The sequence below is a fragment of the Stegodyphus dumicola genome, chromosome 4 (assembly GCF_044657685.1).
Source record: "Stegodyphus dumicola isolate Sdum_Otavi_A_Nest chromosome 4, ASM4465768v1".
Classification (NCBI taxonomy): Eukaryota; Metazoa; Arthropoda; class Arachnida; order Araneae; family Eresidae; genus Stegodyphus; species Stegodyphus dumicola.
The window spans coordinates 255,868,148-255,895,369 of record NC_140771.1 but is presented as its reverse complement, the minus strand read 5'-3'; the positions used below and the strand labels follow the sequence as shown (position 1 = coordinate 255,895,369).

The window sequence follows — 27,222 nt, the reverse complement described above, 5'->3', positions numbered from 1 at the left end:
TTCCTTGGGCGAGTAATATAACTTATGGTAAACCCATTGCTGGATAAGTTATTTATGGTAACCGATACTTTGTTGTCATTTTATTTAAAAAATAATGCGTTTTATTGTGCATAAATTCCGTGTTTAAAATATTATTTATGGCTTTTAAATATTAAAAATGAATTTAATTTTGCATTTTTATTTGAAATAAAAATTTTATTGTTTATCATATTTTATGAAATTTTATGTTGTGGATGATGTAATCAATGACGTCACCTTACTTTAAAAGTAATTCGTTTTAATATGTATAAATTTAATCTAATGTTTTAAACATTATTTATGGCTCTTAAATATTAAAATACAATTTAATTTTGCATTTTTTTAAAAAATTATTTTATTATGTATGAATTTTTAAATAATTTTAATTTTAGCCGTGATGTAATAAACTCTCTGATTGGTTATAGAATATTTGTGCATTAACGAGCTGTAATCAGCTCCCTGATTGGTTACTGACAATTTGTGCATTTCCGTGCCGTTTTAAAATTTAATTTATATCTTTGAATTCCTTCAAAGATGTTATATAAATTATGATTCTGATTTTTTATTGTGGTACTTATCAGTAAAGAACAGGTTAAACACTCAAAAAAATGTAAGTACATATTTTTCTTTTATTTTATAATTGTATACTTTAATTTTTGTTAAAAAAATTAATACACTATTTTCAGAAATTGCTGAGATAATTATTGTCCATATATATTAATGTTAATTATATTGTATATAACGTATTTTAAAGTATTTGAATTTAATAATATTCTAATTCTTTTAAATGTTGAAAGGATGGTTTTTAATTCGATATTCAATTTCAGTAATATTTTAATCTAATTAAACGTTGACCCAATGTTTTTAAAGCGGTGTTTTTATTCTCTTTTTTGCTATATGAAAGTAATAATAACCTTACTTTAGTATTTTATACTCATAGTAAATGTATTTATTTACACTTGCCTGCCAACTTAAAAAACGACATTTTCAACAAAAAATTAATCCATTACTTTTAACGATATTTATTTATTTATTTTTTAAGTTTCGAATACTTTACTATGCGTAAAAACAGCGTTTTTCAACATGGCTGACGTTTGTAAAAATCACGCCAACGTAAATCGCCAAAAATCCGTGCAAGAAAATATGTTATAGTGTCAAAATTAAATTTAAATTTTAACAAACACGTATAAAAGTAAAAAAGCAAATTTAAAGCCAAAATTAAAAAAAGCAAATTTAAAGCCAAAAAAAAATTTTGAAAATATATATATGTAATGATATTTTTAAATCAATTGATTAAATTAAATTCTATTAATATTGCTTAATAATGTGTTGGCGATTCTCTACCTAAATTGCACCCCTGGGTTGATCTTTACAATATGGTAACTGGTAGTTTGGCGACATTTTGGAGGCGATAAAGGTTACTACCTGGGACTTTGGTAATAATGTGAGCAGTACTCAGTTCCGATTACGCATTATTTTGCGTGAGGGAAATGAGAGATCATGGGATATGTCATGTGATATTAATGGACGAATTGCGGTTCTTTAATCGAAAAAGGGGGGAAATCGGGAAAAAATGTGGAAATTTTGTATTTAGCTTTATTCTGTGTTGTGTGAAACAGTGTTGTTTAATTTTTGGATCCCTAACTAAAGTGAATTCGAAATGGGTATTTAGGCATTGTGATAAAGAGAAGTTTGCTTTTTATTTAGCGGAGGAAGTATGGAGGAAAAATTCGCAGAAAAAATCTTTCAATAATTTTATTGAATGAATTAGAAAAGTGTATCCGCCACGTAATCAAGATTCTGAAGATTAGGTAAGTTAGTATTTTTAATTATTTGAGGATATTATTTTTATGCATTGTTCTAAATGCAAGGTGGAAAGGAATTTGGTATTATTTGGGAAAATTGTTATTAGCAATGATTTAGTTTAAAGTAATTAGGATTGTAAGGTAATTTTTATTAATTTAATCTATGTGCTCATTTATATTTTAAGTAGTGTTTTTGAATTTAATTATATTTTAATGAAATGATAGTTATTTTGTGAATTTTATGTTTGTAGGAATTTGGTATACGTTTAAGTTGAAATAAACGTGCATGGAAATAATTTAAATATTTGATACTAAGTATTTGTAATGCTTGCGGTATGAATTCGTTGGTGACGTGTATAATGTAATAGATGATTTAGAGGTAAAAGTTTTTGGATATTTTATTTTTTTTATATGTGGAAATGTTCATATTTGTAAAGGGTAAATACTTTTTCGCGATCAGGTAATTTCATATATGTTCTTTTTACCGGGTTTAAAGATTGAGAAAATTGTCATGTATTTTTGTGAAATTTTTCTAATTTATGAGAAAAAAGCAGTGTACATGGATATAGTGAAGAGTGTGCGCAACGCCATTTTTGTGCAATTCTGGGATTTTTTTTAAGTAAAAATAAGTCGACGTGTACATGGTTTAGTGATATTTTAATTAAATGATAGTTATTTTGTGAATTTTATGTTTGTAGGAATTTGGTATACGTTTAAGTTGAAATAAACATGCATGGAAATAATTTAAATATTTGATACTAAGTATTTGTAATGCTTGCGGTATGAATTCGTTGGTGACGTGTATAATGTAATAGATGATTTAGAGGTAAAGGTTTTTGGACATTTTATTTATTTTATATGTGGAAATGTTCATATTTGTAAAGGATAAATACTTTTTCGTGATCAGGTAATTTCATATATGTTCTTTTTACCGGGTTTAAAGATTGAGAAAATTGTCATGTATTTTCGTGAAATTTTTCTAATTTATGAAAAAAAAAGCAGTGTACATGGATATAGTGAAGAGTGTGCGCAATGCCATTTTTGTGCAATTCTGGGATGTTTTTTTAAGTAAAGATAAGTCGACGTGTACATGGTTTAGTGATATTTTAATTAAATGATAGTTATTTTGTGAATTTTATGTTTGTAGGAATTTGGTATACGTTTAAGTTGAAATAAACATGCATGGAAATAATTTAAATATTTGATACTAAGTATTTGTAATGCTTGCGGTATGAATTCGTTGGTGACGTGTATAATGTAATAGATGATTTAGAGGTAAAGGTTTTTGGATATTTTATTTATTTTATATGTGGAAATGTTCATATTTGTAAAGGGTAAATACGAGGGCCATCCAGGAAGTAGATTACGTTTCCGTCTGTGTCCGCTAGGGGCGGGGCTAGCGCGGCCATCTTGGGGTCAGAGCGTTGCACAGCTCAGTCTGCATCTAGCCGTGCTAGTGAGAGGTTCGTGCTGTGCTCCGTTCAGATACTGTGACGGTTTGAAATGTCTGCGTTAATTGAAAATCCCGCGAGCTGCGAGGTGCGCTCAGTAATAAGGTTTCTGACTGCAAAAAACTGTAAACCGATAGAAATCTATCGGCAGCTTCGTGAAGTGTATGGGGACAACATTATCACTGAAGGTGGAGTGCGTCAGTGGGTCATAAGATTTCAAAATGGCCGAACCAATGTTCACGACGAAGATCGAAGTGGGAGACCCAGCATAGTGACCGCCGAACTTCTCGAAAAAGTCGATGCTAAAGTTCGTGAAAATCGAAATTTCACAATAACGGAACTTTCTTTGAGTTTTCCACAAATTTCGCGAAGTTTGTTGCACGAAATCATCAGCGAAAAGCTTGGTTACCACAAGTTTTGTGCAAGATGGAAGGCAAGAAGAGGTAACGAAGTGGTTGAAGGCGCAGGCGACCGAATTTTTCGACGAAGGAATTTCCAAGCTCGTACATCGCTACGATAAATGCCTTAATTTGTATGGTGACTATGTAGAAAAGTAGTATTTGAGTGTGGCTTTCATCTGTATATAATAAAATTTGTTTCCTATACTTTGTTTATTTTTTTATTCCAAAACGTAATCTACTTTCTGGATAGCCCTCGTACTTTTTCGTGATCAGGTAATTTCATATATGTTCTTTTTACCGGGTTTAAAGATTGAGAAAATTGTCATGTATTTTCGTGAAATTTTTCTAATTTATGAAAAAAAAAGCAGTGTACATGGATATAGTGAAGAGTGTGCGCAATGCCATTTTTGTGCAATTCTGGGATGTTTTTTTAAGTAAAGATAAGTCGACGTGTACATGGTTTAGTGATATTTTAATTAAATGATAGTTATTTTGTGAATTTTATGTTTGTAGGAATTTGGTATACGTTTAAGTTGAAATAAACATGCATGGAAATAATTTAAATATTTGATACTAAGTATTTGTAATGCTTGCGGTATGAATTCGTTGGTGACGTGTATAATGTAATAGATGATTTAGAGGTAAAAGTTTTTGGATATTTTATTTATTTTATATGTGGAAATGTTCATATTTGTAAAGGGTAAATACTTTTTCGCGATCAGGTAATTTCATAGATGTTCTTTTTACCGGGTTTAAAGATTGAGAAAATTGTCATGTATTTTCGTGAAATTTTTCTAATTTATGAGAAAAAAGCAGTGTACATGGATATAGTGAAGAGTGTGCGCAATGCCATTTTTGTGCAATTCTGGGATTTTTTTTAAGTAAAAATAAGTCGCCGTGTACATGGTTTATGTGTATGTGTTATTTTGAAAAACGCGTAAGGAGTATGGTATTGTGCACTTTTCCCAATTTTGCCGTGAATATTTGTCATGATTAAGCAGTTTTGTTTGATAAAATTTCTAGCATAAGTGTAATTCGGCTACTAGATTGTTGGAAGAAGTGTTCAGTAGATAAAAAGAAAAGAAACATGTCTTTACTTCGTGAAGACAAAATGGTGGCGGGGAAAAAAATAGAGTGTTGTTGTAAAAGAGTTGGTTGCCAAATTTTCGCCAAAAAATCGCCAAGTTACCATAATGTAAAGATCAACCCACCCCTGTTCCTAAATTTTGGCGAAATCCTTTCTTTAGTATAAAATATATTAACCTGTTGGCGCCCGCCAAATCGCCAAACTCATAAATCTGTGATATTACATAAAGTCCTTAAGAACACTCCTGATGAGAAGATAGCGTCACCTCATGATTTCAATTAATATCACTGATTGGATGAGCCTCGTGACGTACACATATGTATAAGTAGGGCTTCTGCTCAAGGTACGAGGTGAACGCTTGTGAGATGGATGCTAAAATAAACCTACCACTTTATATTCCAAAATTTGTCTCATTCCTGTTGCCCCGGCTGCACAAAACAAATAATGTATGAGAAATTACATTTCATATATATTTAAAAATATGCCGAAACAAATAAAAGATTTAATTCTTGAACTAATCTACAATATCATTTAAATTCAGAAGCATAAGCAAATCAAGTGCAAAACCAATCCATGAAAATAAATTCACTAATTTAGCAAATTAAAATTAATCCATACACTTTTTTAAAAAAATGCATAAGTGAATGACTGTTGAGCAGGCAGGAGACAGGGGAAGTTGCCTCCAAACCTAACTCTCCAATCATTCAATTCGTGTTTCGTCATTCATGCAGGCAAGGGTAAAAGTCAAAAGCAAAAAGTGAAGAATGTCCAAAAAGAAATACCAATAAAGAGGTACCCTTAGAAATTAGCATTTAAGAATTAAAGTTTTAAAAGGAAAATACTAATGAAGTCTTTTGAGAAACAAGCAAGTAAAGTCAAGTATTAAATTAAACTTTTTTTTAAAAAAATTAAATTTTTAAAGAAACTAATTTTTTATAAAAAATAATCTAGAAACTAATGTATTTTAGAAACCCTTGTCTACAGAAACCTCCCCGACACAAATATGCATATCAATAAAAAGAAACTAAAAGAGAACTAGACATAATCCATATAAACCAATAAGAAACATAAAGAACTAATTTACAATTTTTAAAAAACAAATATATACTTAAAAACGGTGTCAAAAGCTGTTAGATATATGATTTTTGAAATTTTACTAAAAAACTGCTTTTTTCTACTTGCAAACCAATAACAAATTTAAGAGTTTCTAGTTTATTTATTACAGTGTGAGCTCCTCTAAGGTATTTTGTGCATTATGGCATTTTGTCCCATTTTAAACGAGCATTTTAAGCTAAACATACGGTTCTCAAGAATAATGGTCAACTTAATATAATATGTGACATGACGAAAATATGGTCAGCCTTTTTTTGAACTTGTACTTTACATCTGGATTTATGGTAAAATGAAGACTAAGAAAACGCATAATTCAAGGAAACTAACATTTTATAATTTAAGTTTCGCATATTTAAATATTCTGGCAGTTTTTTAGGAAACTACCCCCATATTCGATTACATTTGCACATCAAAAATTTTGATTTACTCGTATATTGAATTCCTATGTACAAACGGTTTACAAATATAAATATTTTGTGCAGTTGGAAAAAATATATATAAGTGAATACATACATAGCAAGCCTTCTGAAGCGTTCTTTTTCTTCTTCATTACCTCGATCCATATCTATAATCATCTGCTAATAAGAGACATGCGAAGTCACGGAACTTTTAAAACCAAATGCACGCGGTTAACAACAAATTTGTTCTTTGGTCTAATCACAACCACAACCAGCGAATCATACGCTGCAACGCAGTGTTGCCAAATCGCGCAATTTTTCGCAAATTTGCTACTTTTGACAAAACTATGCTGCCAAAATTTATGTGCTTGCGATTTTGCAATGCGTACACGGAGGTTAGAATGGATGGAATAAGCCAAGGTTAGTAAAATCCAAGATCCGTAGAGAAACGGACCTTCAGTAAAATCAACAAGGTTGTCGCATAAGAGGGAAATGCGTTTGTTCCGTCACATTACTAATTAAGTTTAGTCAAAACGAAATGGCAACACTTTCTAATCTCCACGAAGAACGAAGTCAAGATCAGTAAAATACTTTCTTTAGGATTTTTCTTTAGGATTTACTTAGGATATTTTAGAAACCTTGGAACGAAGTTAGCAAAGTCGGTATTCTATCGATTAAATGTGCATGTAAAATGTAAATAAATATTATGAATAAGGATATATAACGTTGTAAGGAATAAAATATTGATTCTATTGATGTCAGAAAAGCGTTATTTTCCTATATTTGTATCCAAGACTCTTCACGTTGAATGGTCAACCACCACAAGTCGGCTGATAGACCCGTCAACTCAATGCGCATGCGTGGTTAATGTTGGTCCCAATAGCTCAAGTGGCTAATCGAACCTCTGGTGCGAATATCATCGGTCGCTCTAAAATGCGTAAACTGCTTCCGAATTCAAAAAGAGATAGTGTAGAGAGCCCATTTCAGTTCTCCAAGATTAGGTTGTCCGCTTTTCCCAAAATGGCTTCACATTTCAAAGAGGGGTGGTGTAGGGCGTTCATTTTAGTTCTCCAAGATTAGGTGGTCCGCTTTTCCCAAAAATGGCTTTCGAATTCAAAGAAAGATCGAGCAGATTACATTTTTTTCAAGATGGGGGGGGAGGAAAAAGCCATGATTGTATAAGTATTGAGGTATATTATTATGAGGTAAGTATTATGGGGTCTCTACACCAAAAGGTTTAAGAAACCCTGCTCTACATTTCGATTGGTACGCCACCGACAATGACTCTTTAATTCTTTTTTACTAACTCTGATTTTCTAGATTACTTTCTAGATCCTACTCAGAGATTCGCCTCTCCTCTTTCCGCCACTACCCAGCCATGCTGACTTTCCTATTTTTTCTCCTCTATCATTCTTTTCTGTGTTCCCCTAACTCTGTACGCTTTTGTATTCTTCTGATATAGAGATAGAGGGTTTTGAACCATAAGCAAAAGAACGTCAATACATATTCTTTGCATTGGTAGTCCGTAACATTTCCTCATTGGCATTGACCACTGTAAAGGGAATGCCAGTCCAGTAAGATAGATAGATACATGCATACACATATATATGTATAATAAATTCTATACATTGCTCTAGTTATTTTGTGCTACTTTTAACTTGTTATAGAACAAGGTCTTCTACCTAGTTGGCCTTTTCTGCTACGGACCTTGCCTTTACGCTATGAATATTTTTCTGAAGTGAAGAGAATTAAATGCTTTGTGTTTGTTTACTAATTTTTGAAAAAGCAAGCATTGCCTTATGTAATGACGGTACGAACGCGTTTCACCAGTTTCTCTCCAAAATTCAGTATTATTGATTTTTACGATTAATTGTTGTATAGTTATGATGAAACTATGACCATTTTCACCATGCTACGATTGACTGGCAAAATAAATTTTAAATTATCGTTTCATACCAAGGTACTGCAAAGTATTCTGTTCTTTTTAAAATATAGTGTACATCTCTTTGCGTACATACTTTGAAGACTAGATATCTAACAGAGCTGATCTCCTTTCTTTACTTTATGATAAACTGCTGCACAATGCACATGAACTATATTATGTTTTTATTTTTGTGAATAAACTCATTTTCCACAGTTTTGTAGCAGCCATCTATTTTTATATCAGCAGAATATAACAAGGAATTGATACTTATGTAATTATTCAAATAAATCGTTTTATTGTGATTCATTTGACGAAAGCTGTAATTTGCAAAACTTTAAGTTCAATTCCTGACACCATAAGTAAACGAAAGGAAAGGAATCCGTCCAGACCCCCTCCCCATCTGTGTTCAGACACCATTTTCTTCCTAGGAGGAACGAAAACTTTGCACTTCAATTCAAATTTTAATTTCATGATGTGATTGTTTAAATACAGTCTTTCTTTAGGAAGAATATCTCTTGAACCACTTTTTCATCTCTTAGCAAATCGCAGGATCCTAAAATTCATTGCCATGAAGAAAAAATTAACTATTTACCCTGAAAATCAATATATAAATCTACTTATAACAGACGGGTATAAACGGGTGTTTCTTTTATTGTTTAAATTTCATAGGAATCTCTTTAAAGAGAGATTCAAAGCACTTTTTCCTTTCAGTAATTTTGCTCAAAATACTGTGTTACTACAGAAATTTTACCTCAGTTTCTCACCATTATAGCTAAAACTGACAAACTCATATTTTAAAATTAAATGGAAAGCAAAAGATAAGGCTTGTTAAAACTGAAGAATCATTATGCATATGGTTGCCTGAATTTGGTGGTTTGTGTTTATGATGGTTACAGTAATACATTAAGTGGCTAAAGTGCAGAATCGCCCACTTATTTGTTTGGCACTTTTTACGAGATTAAGAAGAATTGGATTTTTGTCAATTTTCTTTGACTTTTTAAGTGAAAATAGGTCGATGATATAAAGTCATTCCATTTTTGTGCAATTCTGGGATTTTTTTAAAGTGAAAATAGGTCGATTTGTACATGGATACCGAGTATGTGCAATTCTTAAAAACGCACCAAGCAGTGGACGATTTTGCACTTTCTCCATTTAAATATCCAGAAGAGGCAGAAGAGAAAAATGTGAGTGGGTTCCAGAATTTCAATATTTGTTGTACATATATATTCCCATCACACTAACTGTATGTCTTAGTCCCAGTTTTGATGAAGATCATCCTGAGATGATTGTTCTGAGGATCTCTTACCTCTCTTCCTCCAGCTTCAAACCATTTGAAAAATTTTTGGCTGATCAGTATTTTAAATGCTGCATGGACACTATATATAGCACTAGCCGGCTATTAAAATTAAAGTGGGTGAGTTTAATGAATGGTGACTGTAGTGTTGCAAATTATGGTATCAACTTTGATCTTATTTAGTAAGACAGTAGCTAACAGTTAACCCTTTGAAGGCCAAAATGCTGGAGACAGGCTTTCATTCAAGTGATCACAACTGCCTGAAATGGCCAATGTTGCAATGTTGTTTTTTATAGCTGATTGCAATATTGATGTACAAAATTTTTGCTAAATACATTTTATTGAAGCACCATATAACTGAAAGGTAAATGAAGGAACTACAAACAGCTTTTATCAGCCACAAATAATTATTCTGGATCTGAAAAAGCATTCTTTTGTGAGTTTTATAAGAAGCAGAGATGAGTTAAATGAATGGTGGTTTTGTTATTGATTAGTATGTACCTGTTTTGATTCTTAGAAATCCGAACATAATAAGCAGCTGAATGTTAATATGTGGTGAGTACTGTACTTTCAAACATCCATGGCTTCTCTGGGTTTTTAATTTGGGTCCAGTGTATAATAACTATACTGAGTAGGGTAGCTAGAAAATAAAATTTTGAAAAGGATCTTGTAAATAGAGTTTAAAATGAGAAACTCCTGTGAAATCCCTTAAACCAGCCCTGAAATTAGGAATTGTTATTGAAATCTTTAGAATCTGAAAATAAAGTTTGTAGAAGAAAATAATTTTAACACATCTAATTAAGCAATTCATATTTATTTTAATTCATTTTTTACAGGTACATTCATGGCCTATTTCTTTCCAGAGTAATGCTGCTTCACAAATTTTTAAGAGATGCCCACATGCATCGAACATACCTGTTCGATTACTGTGCTGTAATTCTAAAACATTTTCAGTAAGTCTGCATTATGTTTTGTTAATACAAAACCTGGTGATTTTATTTATAAATTTCTGAAGTTTAAAATAAAAATGTTATGCGTTTTGTTGCATTATACATTTTTATTTACAGAACATACTGAAAACGAATAAAAGCTCTTTTTTTGCTTCTCATTGTGGTTTCATTCAGCCTAATAAACTTTTTAAAGGTATGTACTTTTTTTTTTCTGGTTATGCAGTGTTATGTTTATCCTCTTTAACACACTAATGACTTTCTGTAGTTATATATGTTTACTGCAACTAACATTTTTAACCCTCTGACTGCTCAGTTTGTGGACCAAAATCACATCCAATTTTTTTTTTTTTTTTCATATTTTAAATCTATATATATTGGAGAATTGAAAAATGCTCTTTTTCTTTCTAGAAAATAATTTTTGTATAGATTTTTATCATGAGAAACTAAGTTGCCAGAAAAACCAATTTCAGAAAAACACAAAAAAAAAAAAAAAAAAAAACTTTTTAAAAATAAATTTCAGTCGAATTACAGTTAATTTCTATTTATTGCATAATATAAAAAAGTAAAATGTATAAAATTTAAGAAAATATAAAGCACTGAGGGAAAAATACCTTACAAATGCAGTTTAGTGTGATAGAGTTTAAAACAGGGTTCAAGGCAAAGTCCAACTTCACACTCTTTGCACCAGACTGAATAAATCTAATTAATAATTAATCTAATCAATAAATCTAATTAATAATTCAATAATTTAATTAAATAATTAAGATAATTGCTGAACGTTTTCTAGCAGCTATTTCTGTAAGAAAAAAGCGGCAAAAAGTGAAGTTGGAGCACTAATACCACGTGCCTTCAAATTCCGCAATTTAGTGGACAACTAACAATATCTGTTGGCCAAAGCGTGAACTAAACACCTAATACTGTATATAATTTATTTCAATGGTTAAACGGGATGTGCTCCTCAACAAAGGAAGAAAAACATATGCCCACGGAAATCGCGGGATGAGCAAACTTTGTTACATTTGAGTTGCCCGTGTGAATCGCAGGATGATCAGCCAGTAAGTTAATGTGGTAAGTAAATAAGAATAAATCATAACATCCTTTTGTGAAATTTTTTGTAGTGTCTGTGCATACATGTGTGCCTATTTATCTTGCATAACTCAAAAACGATTAGCCATAGAACATTGAAATTTTGCATGTGGGAATGCTATAGTTGTGCACGTAGTTAATTTTTTGGGTGAAATTCAGATTCGTCCGCTTATTCCCAATCTTTATCGATGTGTACATGGACAAAGTCAAGGGAGTGCGCAGTGCCGAGTTTGTGCAATTATCCAATTTTTTTTTAAGTGAAAAATAGGTCGATGTGTACATGGATACCGAGTTTGTGCATTTCTTGTTGGTGATTTTGAAAAACGTGCCGAGAAGTGGGGTATTCTTCACTTTTCCCTTTTTTTTTTTTTTTTTTTTTTTTTACATATTTAGTGCTTTATACAGATATAAGTATCTTTAAGTTTTAACTAGATATCTATTTGAAGTAATTAATTTTTAATATATTTAACTCATAATTTTTATAAACATTTTCACCAATGGTTAAATTAATAAAAACACTTCTGAAATCTTAAAATCAGCTGTAGAAAAATTTTCCTAGCATCTTAAAATCAGCTATAGAAAAATTTTCCATTATCACTTAATGCATTTTCCCCCCCTTTTTTAAATGATTAATTAATATTTTTCTGTTTTGTCTTATGCCCGTGATTTAAGATCTGGTAATTCTCTTTCATCTCTTCAGTTTATGTATAAATTAGAAAAGTGTGCAAAATTTAAGTTATATACCAGTTATCAAATATGGATAGTAAAACTTTTATATCCAAACGTGTGAATTTCTGTACTCAAAATGTGTATACAGTACAAAGTCCGAGATTTGGAATTATCAGGAGTTCAACAATTCCAGATTTTTTTAATTTCTGGATTTTAAATTATAAGTTCATATCGAGTAAGATGATATGTAAAAATTATAAGATTAAAATTATTAAGTAGTTGTTTGTAAAATAATGAAACATTCATGATTTTAAGGAATTTTTTTAAAAAGTATTTATGTGTGTTTTAGTACACATTTTTATCAATTTAAATTGTTTAAGTAGTTTCATTTTTTATGTTGATACTTTCTGTTTAATTTAATAGACAGACATAATATCTTGTTCAAAGTTCCTTTGCTCAAGTCCTGTAATGCCGTACTGAGAATTCCCACTAAGCCATGAATTGAAAGCGCTTCATTTTCAAAAACCTCTTTCTCACTTTCTTCATTATCAGAAATAATATTTTCTGGATTTAAAACCATACTACAAATTTTGCCGTCTGTTAGTTGACTGCTGATTGAGGCATTGTCATCGCAGTTTAAAGTTTCTATTATAACATTTTCATTTATTATTTCTAGTCCACAAGTTCCAGTAATTGGAAAATTTTGCCTTCTATTGCATTCAGAAGCTACAACAAAATAAGGTTGTTGGTTTGCCTAATTTTGAAATTGCACTTTCTTAAGCCAATGCCATTTTCTTTCACCCAGGCCATTACAGAAAGAACCAAATATGATTTTGCTTTGCAGATCCTGCTGCATCTCCATAATTAGAAACTCTTTTGGACATTATTAAAAATTCAAACTTTAATTTTGATTAGATAGTTGTAATAAAATAGCCTGCAGAATTGAAGCAACAGTGCAGTTTGCTATGTTAACTGACTTTTTAAAGATCTTCAGGATTTAATTCTTTCTTCCTTCCCTGCTACCACACAAACAAACAAAAAGAGAAAGAAAAAAAAAAGTAATGCACAGCATTTCACTCCAAACATACATGTATTGATGATTCACTTACTGTTTTACTTTTTAGGTCAGATAGAAAAATGCTAATTTCCACCCCTTCTGCAGCCAGTCAAGGACCAAAAGCATGGAGGCTAACATCATTTATTGGCCATGGCATGATTTCCTAACCAACAGGTGTTTGAAAGTGACATATTGGAATCGCAACTGGGAAAAAAATCACTTTTATGGCGCAACTGATTTTTTGTTTTTTAGTGTTAAACTCTCCATTCCTAGACTTCTTAGGGAAGGGGGGGGAAGCCTAGTGGTCCGAAGATTCAGATTCATTCCAGATATTAGATTTTGGGTTTCAGTCTTTACTGCATTTCACATTTCAGATTGTATTTATTAAAATGATATATTCACATTGTAAGGTATTTCTCCCACCTTCCTAGCGTGCCTTCGTGGTGTAGAGATCAGCACACTGAGCCAGTATTTCAGAGGAACGTGGTTCAAATCCTGGCGAAGGCGTTGTTAATTTTTCATATCTTCTGTTTCCAAAAATTACCTAATGTCTCTACAGTAGCGCCCGAACTAAAATGGTTGTGGATGATGACTCTCCACATCCAGGATTTTGCGATTGAGTCCCCTAAAAACCTCAGTTGCCCTTTAAAAGGGAGCGTATGTAAGGTATTTCTTCCGCCTTCCTAGCATGCCTTCGTGGTGTAGTGGTCAGCACACTGAGCCGGTATTTCAGAGGTCCGTGGTTCGATTCCTAGTGAGGGCATTGCTAATTATTCATATCTTCTGCTTCCAAACAATATCTAATGTCTCTACAACATAACTAATTTTGTGATATATGAATTATATGGTATTTGAAGGGTTCATTCAAATTTCCATGTTACATTGGTCACAAGCAAGAATGTCTGAATTTTTGTTCATTGATGCATATGTTAAAAGAAAAGAAGAAAGCATTTATTCCATATAATAATACTATATATGCGTAGTGGAGTTGAAGATGCTAAATAACAATTCCAACGTGTTTTCCACACCACAGAACATTTTATAAAAACAAACAGAAGAAGGTATAGATTAGATTAATCACAAGTGCCGTTTGATCTAAACAGGCTTCCGTATAGCTTTTGCCAGTCTTATCACTTAACCGATTAGTGCCTACTCGCACTTGCTGATGTATTATACAGTTCAATTTATCACCTTCACGTGGAAAACTACAGTTCCTTATTCTACACCTTCACGTGTAGACAGGTATCTCACCACCTTCGCGTGGGATAGCAGAAGAAAGTCTCTGTCATACTCCTCTTTCACCTCGCTGCTGGCGCATCGGTGAGGCCCTCTGGTGGTTATGTCGCCCTTACAGATACCACAGCTTGTCCGTCCTGACACTTTTTTGTCCTCAAAAACACGGATCAGCAACACTGGAACATCAAGACAGCACCTGAAAATAAATTTAAAAAAAAAAAAAAAAGAAAGAAAGAAAGAAAGAAAGAAAAGGAATAAAAACAAAAAGAAAGAAGTGCGGAAGAACCACACATAGTTCTGTATAGTAGAAGTCCACGGCTTCATGAGATCAGCTGCTGTAGTGGTACATGCAGGACCTTCATGGTGTCCCACTTTTTCCACCTAGTAATGATCTTTGCCTTTCCTCGCTGTTACATGGTATGGACCGAAGAACTTTGGCCTTAACTTTAGACCACCTCCATACTGCGTTCTTTGTATGGCAACTAAGTCGTTCACATTGTATACTTGTGCCTCTTTTCTCTTCTTGTTGTATGTTTTTCTATTCTCTTCCTGAATTTTTAGAATGTTTTTCCTTGCTTCCTCTCTCATATTTTCTCGATCTTTCATCATAATATTTCTTTCTTCTTCTTCAAGAATTTCCAAAATCTTTAAGTCCTCTTGATTTCTCATTTTAACACCAGTGAGAATCTCAAATGGAGAACTCTTTGTGCTTCTGCTCTTAGTGCTGTTCAAGATCCTTTGTACATCTCCAACATTATTTGTGCCACTTGGTTGGATCATCTATGGATAATTTGGATAGGACTGGAATCGGAGTGAGATGAATCCTTTCCACTTGTCCATTTCCTCTAGGATTGCCTGTAGTTGTAAATATGTGCTGGATCTTCTCTTGAATACAGTAATCTTCAAAATCTTTAGAGGTAAACGCCTTACCTTTATCACTTATAATTCTCAAAGGATTACCGAAAGTTGATTGTTGCAGTTTCAGCTTCTGCAATGCCTCTCGAACTGATGTAGACTTTACTGGATAGAGACACATGAACTTTGTGAATGCATCAACCATGCTTAAGATGTGATTGTAGTTCTTATTTGTCGAAGCTAATGGTCCTATAAAATCGATATGAAAAGTGCTCAAAGGGATACTATCTTTTGATATGGGATTCAGCAACCCTTCACTCTTACCTCGTTTTCTGTCGCACAAAATACATTCTACACAATTTGAAATAACTTGTTCAATTCGTTTTCTAAGGTTAGGAATATAAAAGTCGGTTTTTAGCAGATCTTCTGTTTTAGACACTGCGAAGTGTCCCTTGTTGTGGATACTATGTATAATTTCTAGTTCTAATGCTTCGGATACCACAAGTAACTCACGACCACTGTCGAACTTGTATAATACTCCATTTTTCACTAGAAAATCTTTCTTTAGTCCTTGCTTAACTAAGGATTTTAGCAACTGGAGACGCTCATCATTTCTTTGTGCAGCTGCAATTTTGGCTGTAACTTCTCCCTGAGAACAAGTAACCATCATGACAGCGTTTCTACATGCTTCATTTGTTGCCCAGATCTGTGAACAACTGCATAGTCAAATTCTTCTAGAGGTAGCACCCATCTCGCCACTTTAGGAGTTAAATTTTTCTTAAACATAGTCTTTTGGAAAGCATCGCAATCCATAATTATCCTGACCTTAGATCCCAAAAGGTAATTCCTGAATTTCTTTAGAGCTTCTGCTATAGCTAAAACTTCAAGCTCATAATTAGATAGCTTCTCTTGTTGGAGACTAGTTTTTTTACTCATGAAGAAAATGGGGTGTAACTGTCCATCATCTGACTTTTGTAGCAATACAGCGCCGAAACCATTACTGCTCGCGTCTGTATGCAATTCTAATGGTGCTCCTTGTTTAAAAATATGAAGAACCGGACACTTGTGGATAAAAGTTCTTTTAATTTATTAAATGCATCTTTTTGCTCAGGCCCAAATTTGATTTCTGCTCTGTTACGAAGAAGATCACTTAGTGGTTTCGCTATTTTTGAATAACTGGCAATAAATTTCCTAAAATATCCAGTAAGGTCCAAGAAACTTTGAATCTGCTTAAGGTTTTTGGGTTCCGGGAAATTTTGAACAGATCTGGTTTTTTTCAGTAGAGGGGCGAATAGTACCATCCTCAATAACATACTCGTGAAATTCTATTTTTCTTTTCAAAAACTGGCATTTCTTAAAATTAATCTCCAAACCATATTCTTTGGCTAATTCTAAAACGCGTTTCAACTTTTCTAAACCTTCTTTCTCGTTTTATGCTGGAATAATAAAATCATCCATGTAAGTAACAACAGTGTCATCCCGAATTAAGTCTCTAAAGACATTATAAATAAATCTTTGGAACACACTAGGTGACGTGCACAAACCAAAAGGTGCTTTTAGGAATTCGTACAAGCCTGTATGAGTAATAAATGCCAAATATTTAGTGCACTTTTCCTCCACTGGAACATGAGAAAAACCATTTTTTAAGTCTAATGTCGAAAAAACCTTTGCTTTCCCCAAACGATCTAAAACTTCTTCTACTTGTGCCATAGGAAAAGAATCCTTAACTATTTTTTTATTTAACTGCCTGAAGTCAACACAAATCCGTGTCTTTCCCGATTTTTTTTTTACACAAAACAATTGGCAAAGCATATTCTGAACACGATGGCTTTATAATCCCATCCTTTAACCATTCATTCATCTATTTGATCATCAACAATGTTTTGATCAGCAATAGGAATTCTCCTCGAATGCTGAGAAACTGGAATTTCGTCTTTTAATATTACTTTCATTTTTAAGTCTGTACTGCGCGGCTTTTCTAACGGCTTATACTCATTAATAAGAGTGGAAACAGTATTGCGTAATCCTTCATCTTTAATATGCCATAAATCTGTTTTGCTGTCTCCCTCAATGGCTGCAGAAATAAAAGACAAAAAATTCCTTTCCGAAGAGACGGAATCATTTTCATATTGCGTAAACATCACTCCTTCATGAAAAATACGAGCTAGACTCCAAGGCGGCATAATGCATTTCGTTATTAGGTCAGAGACCATTGCTGCTTCTGTCTCTTTTTGTTTTTTGCTTTCGAATAAAAAAAAACAAACTTCGCCGTTTCTGCTTTAACCACGTGACCAAATGAACTTTTGAGTTCTATACATCTTTTTGATAATTTATTCGGAAAAAGAGATTTCTTTACAACTATCAATTCACTTCCAGAATCTATTAAACATTTTACATTCTTACCATCAATCAACAGTTCAATAAATTCTAACTTATTTCTAGCTGCATTATCCGATCCAATCTTTAACCCAGATACCTTTTTTCGAGACGAACTTTCCTCCTTTTCTAACCGTTTGGGACAATTTCTTGCAAAGTGAAATAATTCCCCTTTACTCCCGCATATATAGCAAATACGTTCTGGTTTACTACTATTCTGATTATTATGATTTACAAGCTTCCCTGAAACCTTGAAATTGCTCTGAGCTTTTCTAAGATTGTTTTTGGAAAAAATAAGCTTTTTATTTTCTGGAGTTTCGATTCGTGTGTTACTTGTATCGGCTAAAGATTTACCCCTGGATGAATAAAATAAATCGCATTCTCTTCCCAACTGATTAGGTTGGAACCAACTTTTCCCTCCCAAACACTAATATGTTCCTTTGTTTTAGAATCAAGAGTTTCTTACAACTTATCAGATACAATGAGATCACACAAATTCTTAAACTCGTCTACTTCTCTTAACTTACAATAATAATTTAAAGTTGCACTGAGTCGAGACACGAACTTAACATGTGATTCAGATGAATGTCTGTGCATTTTTAAAATTGTTCAAACATTCACGCAGTGTCGGCTGAAATTCTTTCAAGATTAGAGTTTTTAATTTATCATAATCTGCAATTTCTTGTTCAGAAACATATGTTAAAACATTATTACATTTATCACCTAATATATTAATCAACACTTCTGATTTTAACTCCACTGGTACACTTTTAGTAGTAAAAGCTTTCTCAGGTGACTGAAAAAACAAATTCAGAGCTTCCGGTTTCTGGGGTACAGCTATAGTTAGTGTTTTGACAATTTTAATGATATCTTCAACACTAGTCTGCGTGTTTCTTCCATCACTTGATAATGATTGTGATTTTAAACTTTCTAACTCGATCTGCTTCTCAATTTGAGCTAATTTAAGACGTTCGATCCCTAACAGATAGTGTTCATTACTTGTTTTAGGCGTCCGATCCTCTGCTATCGATTTGATGATGCCACGAACAAATTCAATGTTCGTTTTGAAAATATCAGAATTTTCGATAATTTTTCTAATGTCAGCTTTTTTAGCATTTTCTGGAACAGTCTGTCCAATTTGTTCTGCAATTACTATTAAATCACTTTTCTTTAAATTATTTAAGAAACTCATTTTAAAAACGAAACAAAAGTATCACTATCTTCAAGAAAGAAATAAAGCAAAGTTTTCACAGTACCTTCTCTGAAGTATCCAAGTATAAGGTATCCAACTATCAAGTATCCAAATATCCCGGCCCAGCTCCCATATTTTCTGTAGTGGGGGAGTTAAAGATGCTAAATAACAATTCCAACGTGTTTTCCACACCACAGAACATTTAATAAAAACAAACAGAAGAAGGTAGAGATTAGATTAATCACAAGTGCCGTTTGATCCAAACAGGATTCCGTATAGCTTTGCCAGTCTTATCACTTAACCGATTAGTGCTTACTCGCACTTGCTGATGTATTATACAGCTCAATTTACCACCTTCACATGGAAAACTACAGTTCCTTATTCTACACCTTCATGTGTAGACAGGTATCTCACCACCTTCGCATGGGATAGCAGAAGAAAGTCTCTGTCATACTCCTCTTTCACCTCGCTGCTGGCGCATCGGTGAGGCCCTCTGGTGGTTGTGTCGCCCTTACAGATACCACATATATGTATTGGTATATTAATATAATGATTATATGTCTGAAAATATGAAATGAAAGTAATAAGTGCTGTATTTGAATGCAACTGTTTTTTCATGTCACGAAAAAATTTGTTATTTTCTGATTATCCGTACAGCTCAACAAAAGTCACAAATTCATTGGTCACCAAATTAAAGCACAAAAGATGTAATACAGTCAAAAGTCGTTAATCCGGACTCGTCGGGACTTCGGCGATTCCGGATTATCGATTTTTCCGGATTATAGATCATCAATTTAAATTTCGTAAGATGGCATGCAGAAATTCTAAAATTAAAAATATGAAACCGTAATTTATGAAATAAAGAACAATTATGATCTAAAAGGTATCAAAATTTACAAAAAAAAAAAAAAAAAAAAGCTTAATATTTATTTACTTTATTAAACATTTCTTTCAATGTAAGTTGTTTAAGTTGCTTCGTTTTATGTGATAATACTTTCTCTTTAATTCTATAAACAGACATAATTTCTTGTTCAGTTACAAAGTTCTGCTGTTCAAGTCCCGTTAATTGCTGTGCCGAAGATACCGACTAACTTGTCAATCGAAATTTTTTCGTTTTCACTAACCTCTCTGTCACATTCTTCATATCTTTATCCATTTTTTGCAGCAATTCCACTCTTTGCTTGTTGGACATCGAAACATACTTTCGTTTTGTAGATCCTTTGGAAGTTCCAGCATCGGAAATTCTATTTGACATAATCGAAAGTTCAAGTTTACTTTTATAAAATTGCTCTTACAGTCTGCAAAAAATAATAAGCGCGATCCAATTCGAAGATTAAGCAACAACGCAATCATTAACATTAACTGAAATAGATAATTAGATAATTTTAGCTTACACCATCCGTTATACATTAAACGCGCAGGCGAAAACGTATTCTGCACTTGCGCACATGCATATGCGCAGTAGTCAAGGTCTTACGCGCACGCGTAAAACGCCTGTGCGCATGTGCCAACGCGGCGCATGCACAGAAAGTTTTTAGCTTTGAGGTCCGGATTATAGATCATTCCGGATTTTGGGTGTCCGAATTAACGACTTTTGACTGTATTCATTTTCAAAATGGTAGTGCACAAAGGATTCCAATCAAACAGTAAAATTTAAAAAGCAAGAAGTAACAGTATAAGATGTAGCCTTCGTAGGCCACATAAACTAATCTAGATCTTACAAATGAACCTAGCAAATTCTTGCACAAGCGTGAAGTAAATACCTTTACAGAAGAAGGGTGAAAATAATCTTTTATTATTTCCAACTAAGAACAGAAAGGCACTACTTCGTGCTTTACAGTAACACTGACAACTTGTGATGGAACTTAAACGTTATAACATAAATCAATTCAAGTCTAAATAGAATAGTGCTAGATTAGTGTGTTAAGTTATGGCTAACTTAGATTGAAAGAAACCTAACAGGCTTGACAGTTATTCAGAATGGCCAAGGGGCGTATTAGTGTAACAGCAAGATCAGCAACAAAACTTGCGCTGGCAAGCGAAAACTTATGAATAAACTCCAGGATTTAACCCATTTAATTACTTACTTCGTTTAACTTTAAATTTGCATCCTGGCAAGGAAATGTGAGGGAAAGTTGAGGAGTTCAGGAAAGATTTAAAAAAAAAAAAATTGAATAAAAGGTTAGTTAATTAAGAGAAACCCTACAATAATCTTTTTTAAGGAGCCTTAAAAATCCTTTTTTGTGTTTTTGTTCTCCCCCGTATATACAGTGATCTGTTTTTGATTAAAAAATATCAGAGAATTGCACAAACTTTACACTGCACATTGGCCCAAACAGATGTGCAATGCGTATATCTGGTTGCCACATGAAGACCTTTTGCTTACATCGTGGATTGCTTATTTTTGCAGCATTGCTTTGCCTGGTGCATGCTTTTATATGCCTTTTCAGTGAGAGTGTGAATAACCAAAAAGTACCAAAAATTCTTTATATTTGTTTCAGTTGATCAATTTTTATCACTACTAAATATTTACAACAGTATATGATAGACATAGCCAAAGTGTGGCTTGCTGGCCTTTTAACTGCTGCATGTGAGTTTCATATGGCCTTTCAGTCTCTCGAGATTCTCCTTCAATGACCAGTAGTTTTGTTTTTGATATGTAATTACATTTTCAAACAGAAATTGTTCAATGACATAATTTTTCAACAATCAATAATTTAATTTTTTAAATTATATTATGTGTTTTGAAATTATATTATCTCTGCTGTTTGCTGATTGACAGAATAATAAATGGAAAATAATTCCTTTTGTGTGAATTACTATTATGGCCATTTATAAAGCAGGTAATGGCCATCAGAACTGCACAAAAGGCAAATGCAGACTTCTAGTATGTAATCTCCCTGTTTCTTAATAACTGTAATCTAGTATCTTAAAATCTCTTATTCCATGCAAGATACCACTGCCGTTCTGTTCTCAAATGGAATGGATGACCATTGAAGAGATCACTTTCATAGAGAAAAAACACTGCCCATGCAAAGTAGTTTGGTACTACTGTTTTCAAATAGTCGTCACAGCAAAAAGCTCTACTCTAGAGAACTGATGTGGATTCCTATTTTTGTCTCATATGTTCTGCTGCAAATAAAATAATGAAATAACCATATACAGCATGTACCATCATTAAATGTTACTAATAATTAATGTAGGCCTTCTTATAGAGAATATCAAAGGCATCTATCAAAATTCAGTGGAAGATTTGTGGAGACACCATCAAATCTGAAGCCTAGCTGATCCATATCAAATAGGCATATAGTACTGAAAGATAGCTTAAAAATATTACATAAGAGAAAAAAAGGGAAATTCAGGAAAAGTTATAATGCTTTATATATTAATAGCGAAACTCTTTAGTCCTACACAAATATATAATACTTGTGAAGTGCCGGGTGTTAAATTATTTTAATTATCCTTCGTGTGTAGTTCATACTTGAAAGTTTCTTGGGACCATTACTTGATATTAGGGCAGGAAGATAGCTTCTCCATATTCTTTGAAACAAAATAGATTTCAGAATGATAATATTAATTTTGCATCTAGCATACAATACATATATATATATTATAGTTTATCTTAAATCTTCTATAAATACTCAGTAAAGTGTCCTTGATTAGCAAAAGCTTGAATCAGATATCTAGCCGAAATATATCTTATGTACAAAATTGTGATTAGAAATAGGTGTGAATATTTCTTTATATGGATGATCTATTCTGCCATTTCATTACACTTAGCTCATGATACTTTCTTTTCAGATGAATCTGATATTAGAGGCAAATTTCATTCCCGACGTATCACCCACTTTTCACTGTTGCTACCTGGCATATTACAATTTTAAATAACTGACATACATTTGCATGATGTCGACTGTAAAATCATACTGAATGGTCCTACAAATGCATATTTTTAACTTGCATTGAGGGGGGAAAAAATTAAAGATAAGTCAAATTATAAATTTCTTTGAATCCAAATACTGAAAAATTCTCAAATCTCATAAATAAAAATATAAAGAAGAAAAAAAAGAAAAACTTTTACTTAATATCAAATATTTTCAAATAAAATAAAGCTTAAATATACCTTTAAAGGAAAAATTAAATTAAGAATAGTTCTTAAAGTTTCCCTAAATATGTCAAAAAAGATGTTGAAGATATTTAATAAATGAAATTTATGATTAAACTTTCAAATCTAGAGGCTCATTCTCTCAGTGTAATTTATTAAAAATATTTTGACAGTAACTCAAATTTTAATTAGCAATTCTAAATTTATCAGCTGTTGCTGAAAAGTTCAACTGACAAAGATTCATATGTGCAATGCAGCATTTATATATCAAGGCATAATTGCTAGAAAGATCATGAACAAAGTAGTAGGTTAAATTATCTATGTCTAGAAATATCCAGATGATTCGGTAATTTTGATTTAAGAAATCACAATGCGTCAATTATTTGAAAATTCCAGCAGATTTCATTGTTAGCCATCTTGAAATAAGGCACCATTCAGTTTCTTTACAGATGATACTGGTGATTCAGATACCACTGAAATTGCTACAGTCACATTCGTTTTCTAATGACCACTTTTACCGAGCATTAATGAAATTTTCTTTTTGAAATTTTGAATTAAGACATGAGATCTTAGGTTAGAATTTGAAAGCTTCAAGTGATAAAGAGAGATCTTAATAGCTTATGATGATTTGTAGAATCTGAAGATTAAATTTTTTAAAAAGAGGAAAGAAAAATGGAATTAATTATCTACTTTGTATCTAATGAATTAATTCAATTAAGGTTTGTTACCAGTATATTGGCATTTGCTAATCGTATGGAAAAATCTCAGCAGTTCTCTTTTACACTAAACCTCAGAAAAGTCACCAACTTATTTCGTACAATTTTCCTTTCTCAAATAGTTTGTCTTCAGTATACTAGCATTCCCTATTCATACTTTATAATTAAATACATTGATCATATAACAGTGTTCTTATTTTCAAAGTATTGACAATAAAAAGTTTTTAACATGTAAGTATTTTGTACATCATGTACCAAAAAAGTGGGACAGTTCTATATCTCCCTTCTACTGTACCGATTGTCAAAATTTATCTTGCATTTTTCACGTCTCAAAAGCAGGATTTAGGATATATATATATAAGATTTATATATAGCATTGTTCTAACATACATATTTTGACACAAACTCGGGCATTTTCTGAAATAATATACCAATTCTTTTGCGTATTTTGATTCTACAACCCAAATTATGCTGAAGTGCCAAGTTTTGTAAAAAGTTGAGTAATTTTTAAAAAATTGGCTCTCAAAATTTTAGCTCCTTCATGTTAATTGAATTTGGTATATATTTATTAATATCTCTTTTTTATTATATTTATTTGATTCTTCCTTTCACATTTCAAAATTTAGGTTCATTTCAAATAAAATTTGCCCATTTTTTATCATTTATTTTTAAAATTTGTATTTTTAAATAATTTTTGTAAATTTTTCAAAAACAATATTGAATTATAACCTATAAAATTTTTACCATCATTTAAAGTAGATATATTTCTAAGCATACATGCAAAAAGTTAGTGGAATGAAATGAAGAAAGGGAAAAATTCAGAAAAATGTTGCTAAAAATTCAGAAGTTCACCAAGTGAATTATTCTTGGCACAAACTGAAAAAAAATTGTGCCAAGATAAATTTTTTAATTTCTCACCCAAAATTACAAAATTTAATATCTAGACATAATTTGAGTCGTAGAATTGAAAGAAGGAAATAAATTAGAATCTTATTTCAGAAAAGTCCGATTTTATGTCAAAATACCTATGTTAGAACAATGCTATATATAAATGTAATATAGGAACAATGAATATTAACAATGAATTGTTGGGAAGTTAATGAGAAAAGTCAAGCAATGAAGAAAATTGTTAGGTTCATCATGGAAGTGAAAAAAGAGATTGTTGAAAAGTACGAAGAAGGCTTGCATATCCGGGACTTGCTGTTACAATACCATATGTTAAGTTTAATCATGTGTACAGTTTTCAAAAATAGACGGTATTAAATTGGCTAATTTTGCAAAAGACGGGAAATCAGTTACCAAACAAAGATCGAGAAGTCGGAGTATTGGTGAAAAATTGCTTTTGATCTAAATTTAAAAAAATAAAAATAAAAGATTATCTACAGTATCTTGTTTAGTGCATCTTATATGTACAGTATATATTTCGCCTTTTATTTTAATATTTAACAACGTGATAATAATAACAATAAAATTTTTGATAACAATACATTAATTATTTTCCCTTTATTTCTTCTTTCCGAGGTTCGTTTGGTGTATGCCGTGGAATTAATTACTGACACATACTGATATAACACTGTACTGTGTATGAATAATTCAGTTCTATAAAGTATAATCTTAAATAAATTTTTCACACATTTTTCATATACCTTCTGTGTTATCATAGGTGTGCCAGTTATGTATTTTAAAACTTCAAGTGCTACATATTCTTCTGAAGATCCTAACAAAAAGAAAGATGATGAAGGTAATTTTAATATTTTTTTAGCATGTTGTTTTTTACTTATATTAGCAATTCTGACCAAAACATACTTCAATAGCATTTACTTCTGTCAAGATCTTCATTTCAGTGGCCTTCGTTGCATCTTTTTCCCAGCTAAGAGCAATTATTTCTTTAATGGCTTTCCGTTTCCCTTCCGTCTTCCTGGTTATGGTCATTTATAGAGATCCGCAACTATGACACTAGTTGTGGCGAGCTACAAGTTCGTGGATGTCTCTTTAAAGCCCGTAGTTGTGCAGTGTTGAGCACGCGGAGCACAATGAACTGGAAGTTGATCTGTCAGCACTATCCTTATCTTCAGGGCAAATGTTTTTATTTTATTCGGCTTATAATTCCTTACTAAATGTAGTATTTCATCTCGATGTACTCCGTCTTTGATTTAAATCAAATTCCTCCTCATTATAAATATCACGAATACACATCAAATAGTTTTCTGGTTGCAATTTTCTAATTTCGACTATGCATAATGTACGCTTTACACATGCGCGCGTTGAAAGAAATGTTTAATAAAGTAAACAAATAAATATTAAGCTTTTTTTTTTAAAAATTTTGATACCCTTTAGATCATAATTCCTCTTTATTTCATAAATTGTGGTTTCATATTTTTAATTTTATAATTTCTGCATGCCATCTTACCAGATTTAAAGTGATGATCCGGAATCGCCGAAATCCCGATGAGTCCGGATTAAAGACTTTTGACTGTAAAATGAATCTGAAAATTTTATATGTTAAATGTGTAAAAATGTTTGTGCTGAAAGTAAATTTTATGTGATGATTGTAAAAGTGCTTTAAAGTTTAAATGTTGTTTAAATGAAATATTTGAAAGAACGTTAAAGAATGAATGTGTTTAAGATAGGCTTTCCAGTTACAAGAAAGCTTAAAACACTTTCGCGCATGTAGTACACTAGTATAGTATCTATATTGAGGTGTAGAGCATCTAGATTTTACTTTAGAGGGATTTTATTTTTAGAGGGCAGCACTAAGCAGGCATTCTATTTTTAATTGAATTTGCTTGGGTTTTATGAATATTCCTGCCATTTTGCATAAGATGCAAGCTAGTGGAAGATGGCTTCAATGTCTTCAACTCAGCAGGAAAAGAGAAAAAATAAGGTTGTGAGGTGGAAAGACAAAAAGGGTATATGCTTGATGAGTACAGTCCATAATAACTCAATGATTGATATTGAAATGCGGAAAAGAACTGTAAAAACAAACAATAATTGTAAAAGATTACAACAAAATGGGAGGAGTGGGCCGCCTGCATCAGATGCTATCAAATTATCCTGCTGTGAGAAAAAAGCAGAGTTATTATTCCAAAATATCCCAACATTTATTAGATATGGCCGTATTTAATGCATATGTTTTGTACAAGATAAGTAGTGGCATCATTTGTCTTTCAGGCTTGATCTTGTAAACAAAATCATTGATGAATATTACAAGCCAACAACAAATGCACAGAAAGAGTGCTGTTTGAGCAGCTGTGATGTATCACGTCTTCCAGAAAGGCACTTTATAGACCACATTTCACCTACTGCAAATCAGGAAGAACCAAGAAGATGTTATATTTATTGTAGAAAAACATTGTTAGGGAAAAAGGTGTGCAAAGAAAAGCGATACTATTGTAAAGAATATGATGTAGGACTGTATTACCCCATGTTTTAGAGTTTAACATACTGTGAAAAATTTATAAAGAAATGGAGTAATCTATTCAAAAAAAA

General features: G+C 32.1%; 2 protein-coding genes across 6 annotated transcripts in view; one reads left to right on the top strand and one right to left on the bottom strand.

Moving 5' to 3' along the window:
• The window catches only part of LOC118203708 (uncharacterized), a 72,337-nt gene extending 65,751 nt beyond the window's left edge, over nt 1–6,586 (bottom strand). For 2 of the 4 annotated variants that reach the window (XM_085814309.1, XM_085814312.1), the window contains exon 1: nt 6,389–6,581. In XM_085814309.1, coding sequence (XP_085670435.1) covers nt 6,389–6,450 — 62 coding nt within the window. In that variant the 5' untranslated portion in view covers nt 6,451–6,581. Of the gene's footprint in view, nt 1–6,388 lie in introns of all 4 variants that reach the window. The other 2 variants (XM_085814310.1, XM_085814311.1) reach the window with 2 other exon arrangements.
• A 1,447-nt stretch (nt 6,587–8,033) lies between these two features.
• The window catches only part of Spg7 (SPG7 matrix AAA peptidase subunit, paraplegin), a 92,740-nt gene continuing 73,551 nt past the window's right edge, over nt 8,034–27,222 (top strand). The window contains exons 1-4 of one of the 2 annotated variants that reach the window (XM_035375990.2): nt 8,034–8,233; nt 10,328–10,444; nt 10,559–10,634; nt 25,397–25,474. In XM_035375990.2, coding sequence (XP_035231881.2) covers nt 8,168–8,233; nt 10,328–10,444; nt 10,559–10,634; nt 25,397–25,474 — 337 coding nt within the window. In that variant the 5' untranslated portion in view covers nt 8,034–8,167. The remainder of the gene's footprint in view (nt 8,234–10,327; nt 10,445–10,558; nt 10,635–25,396; nt 25,475–27,222) is intronic. The other variant, XM_085816235.1, reaches the window with a different exon arrangement.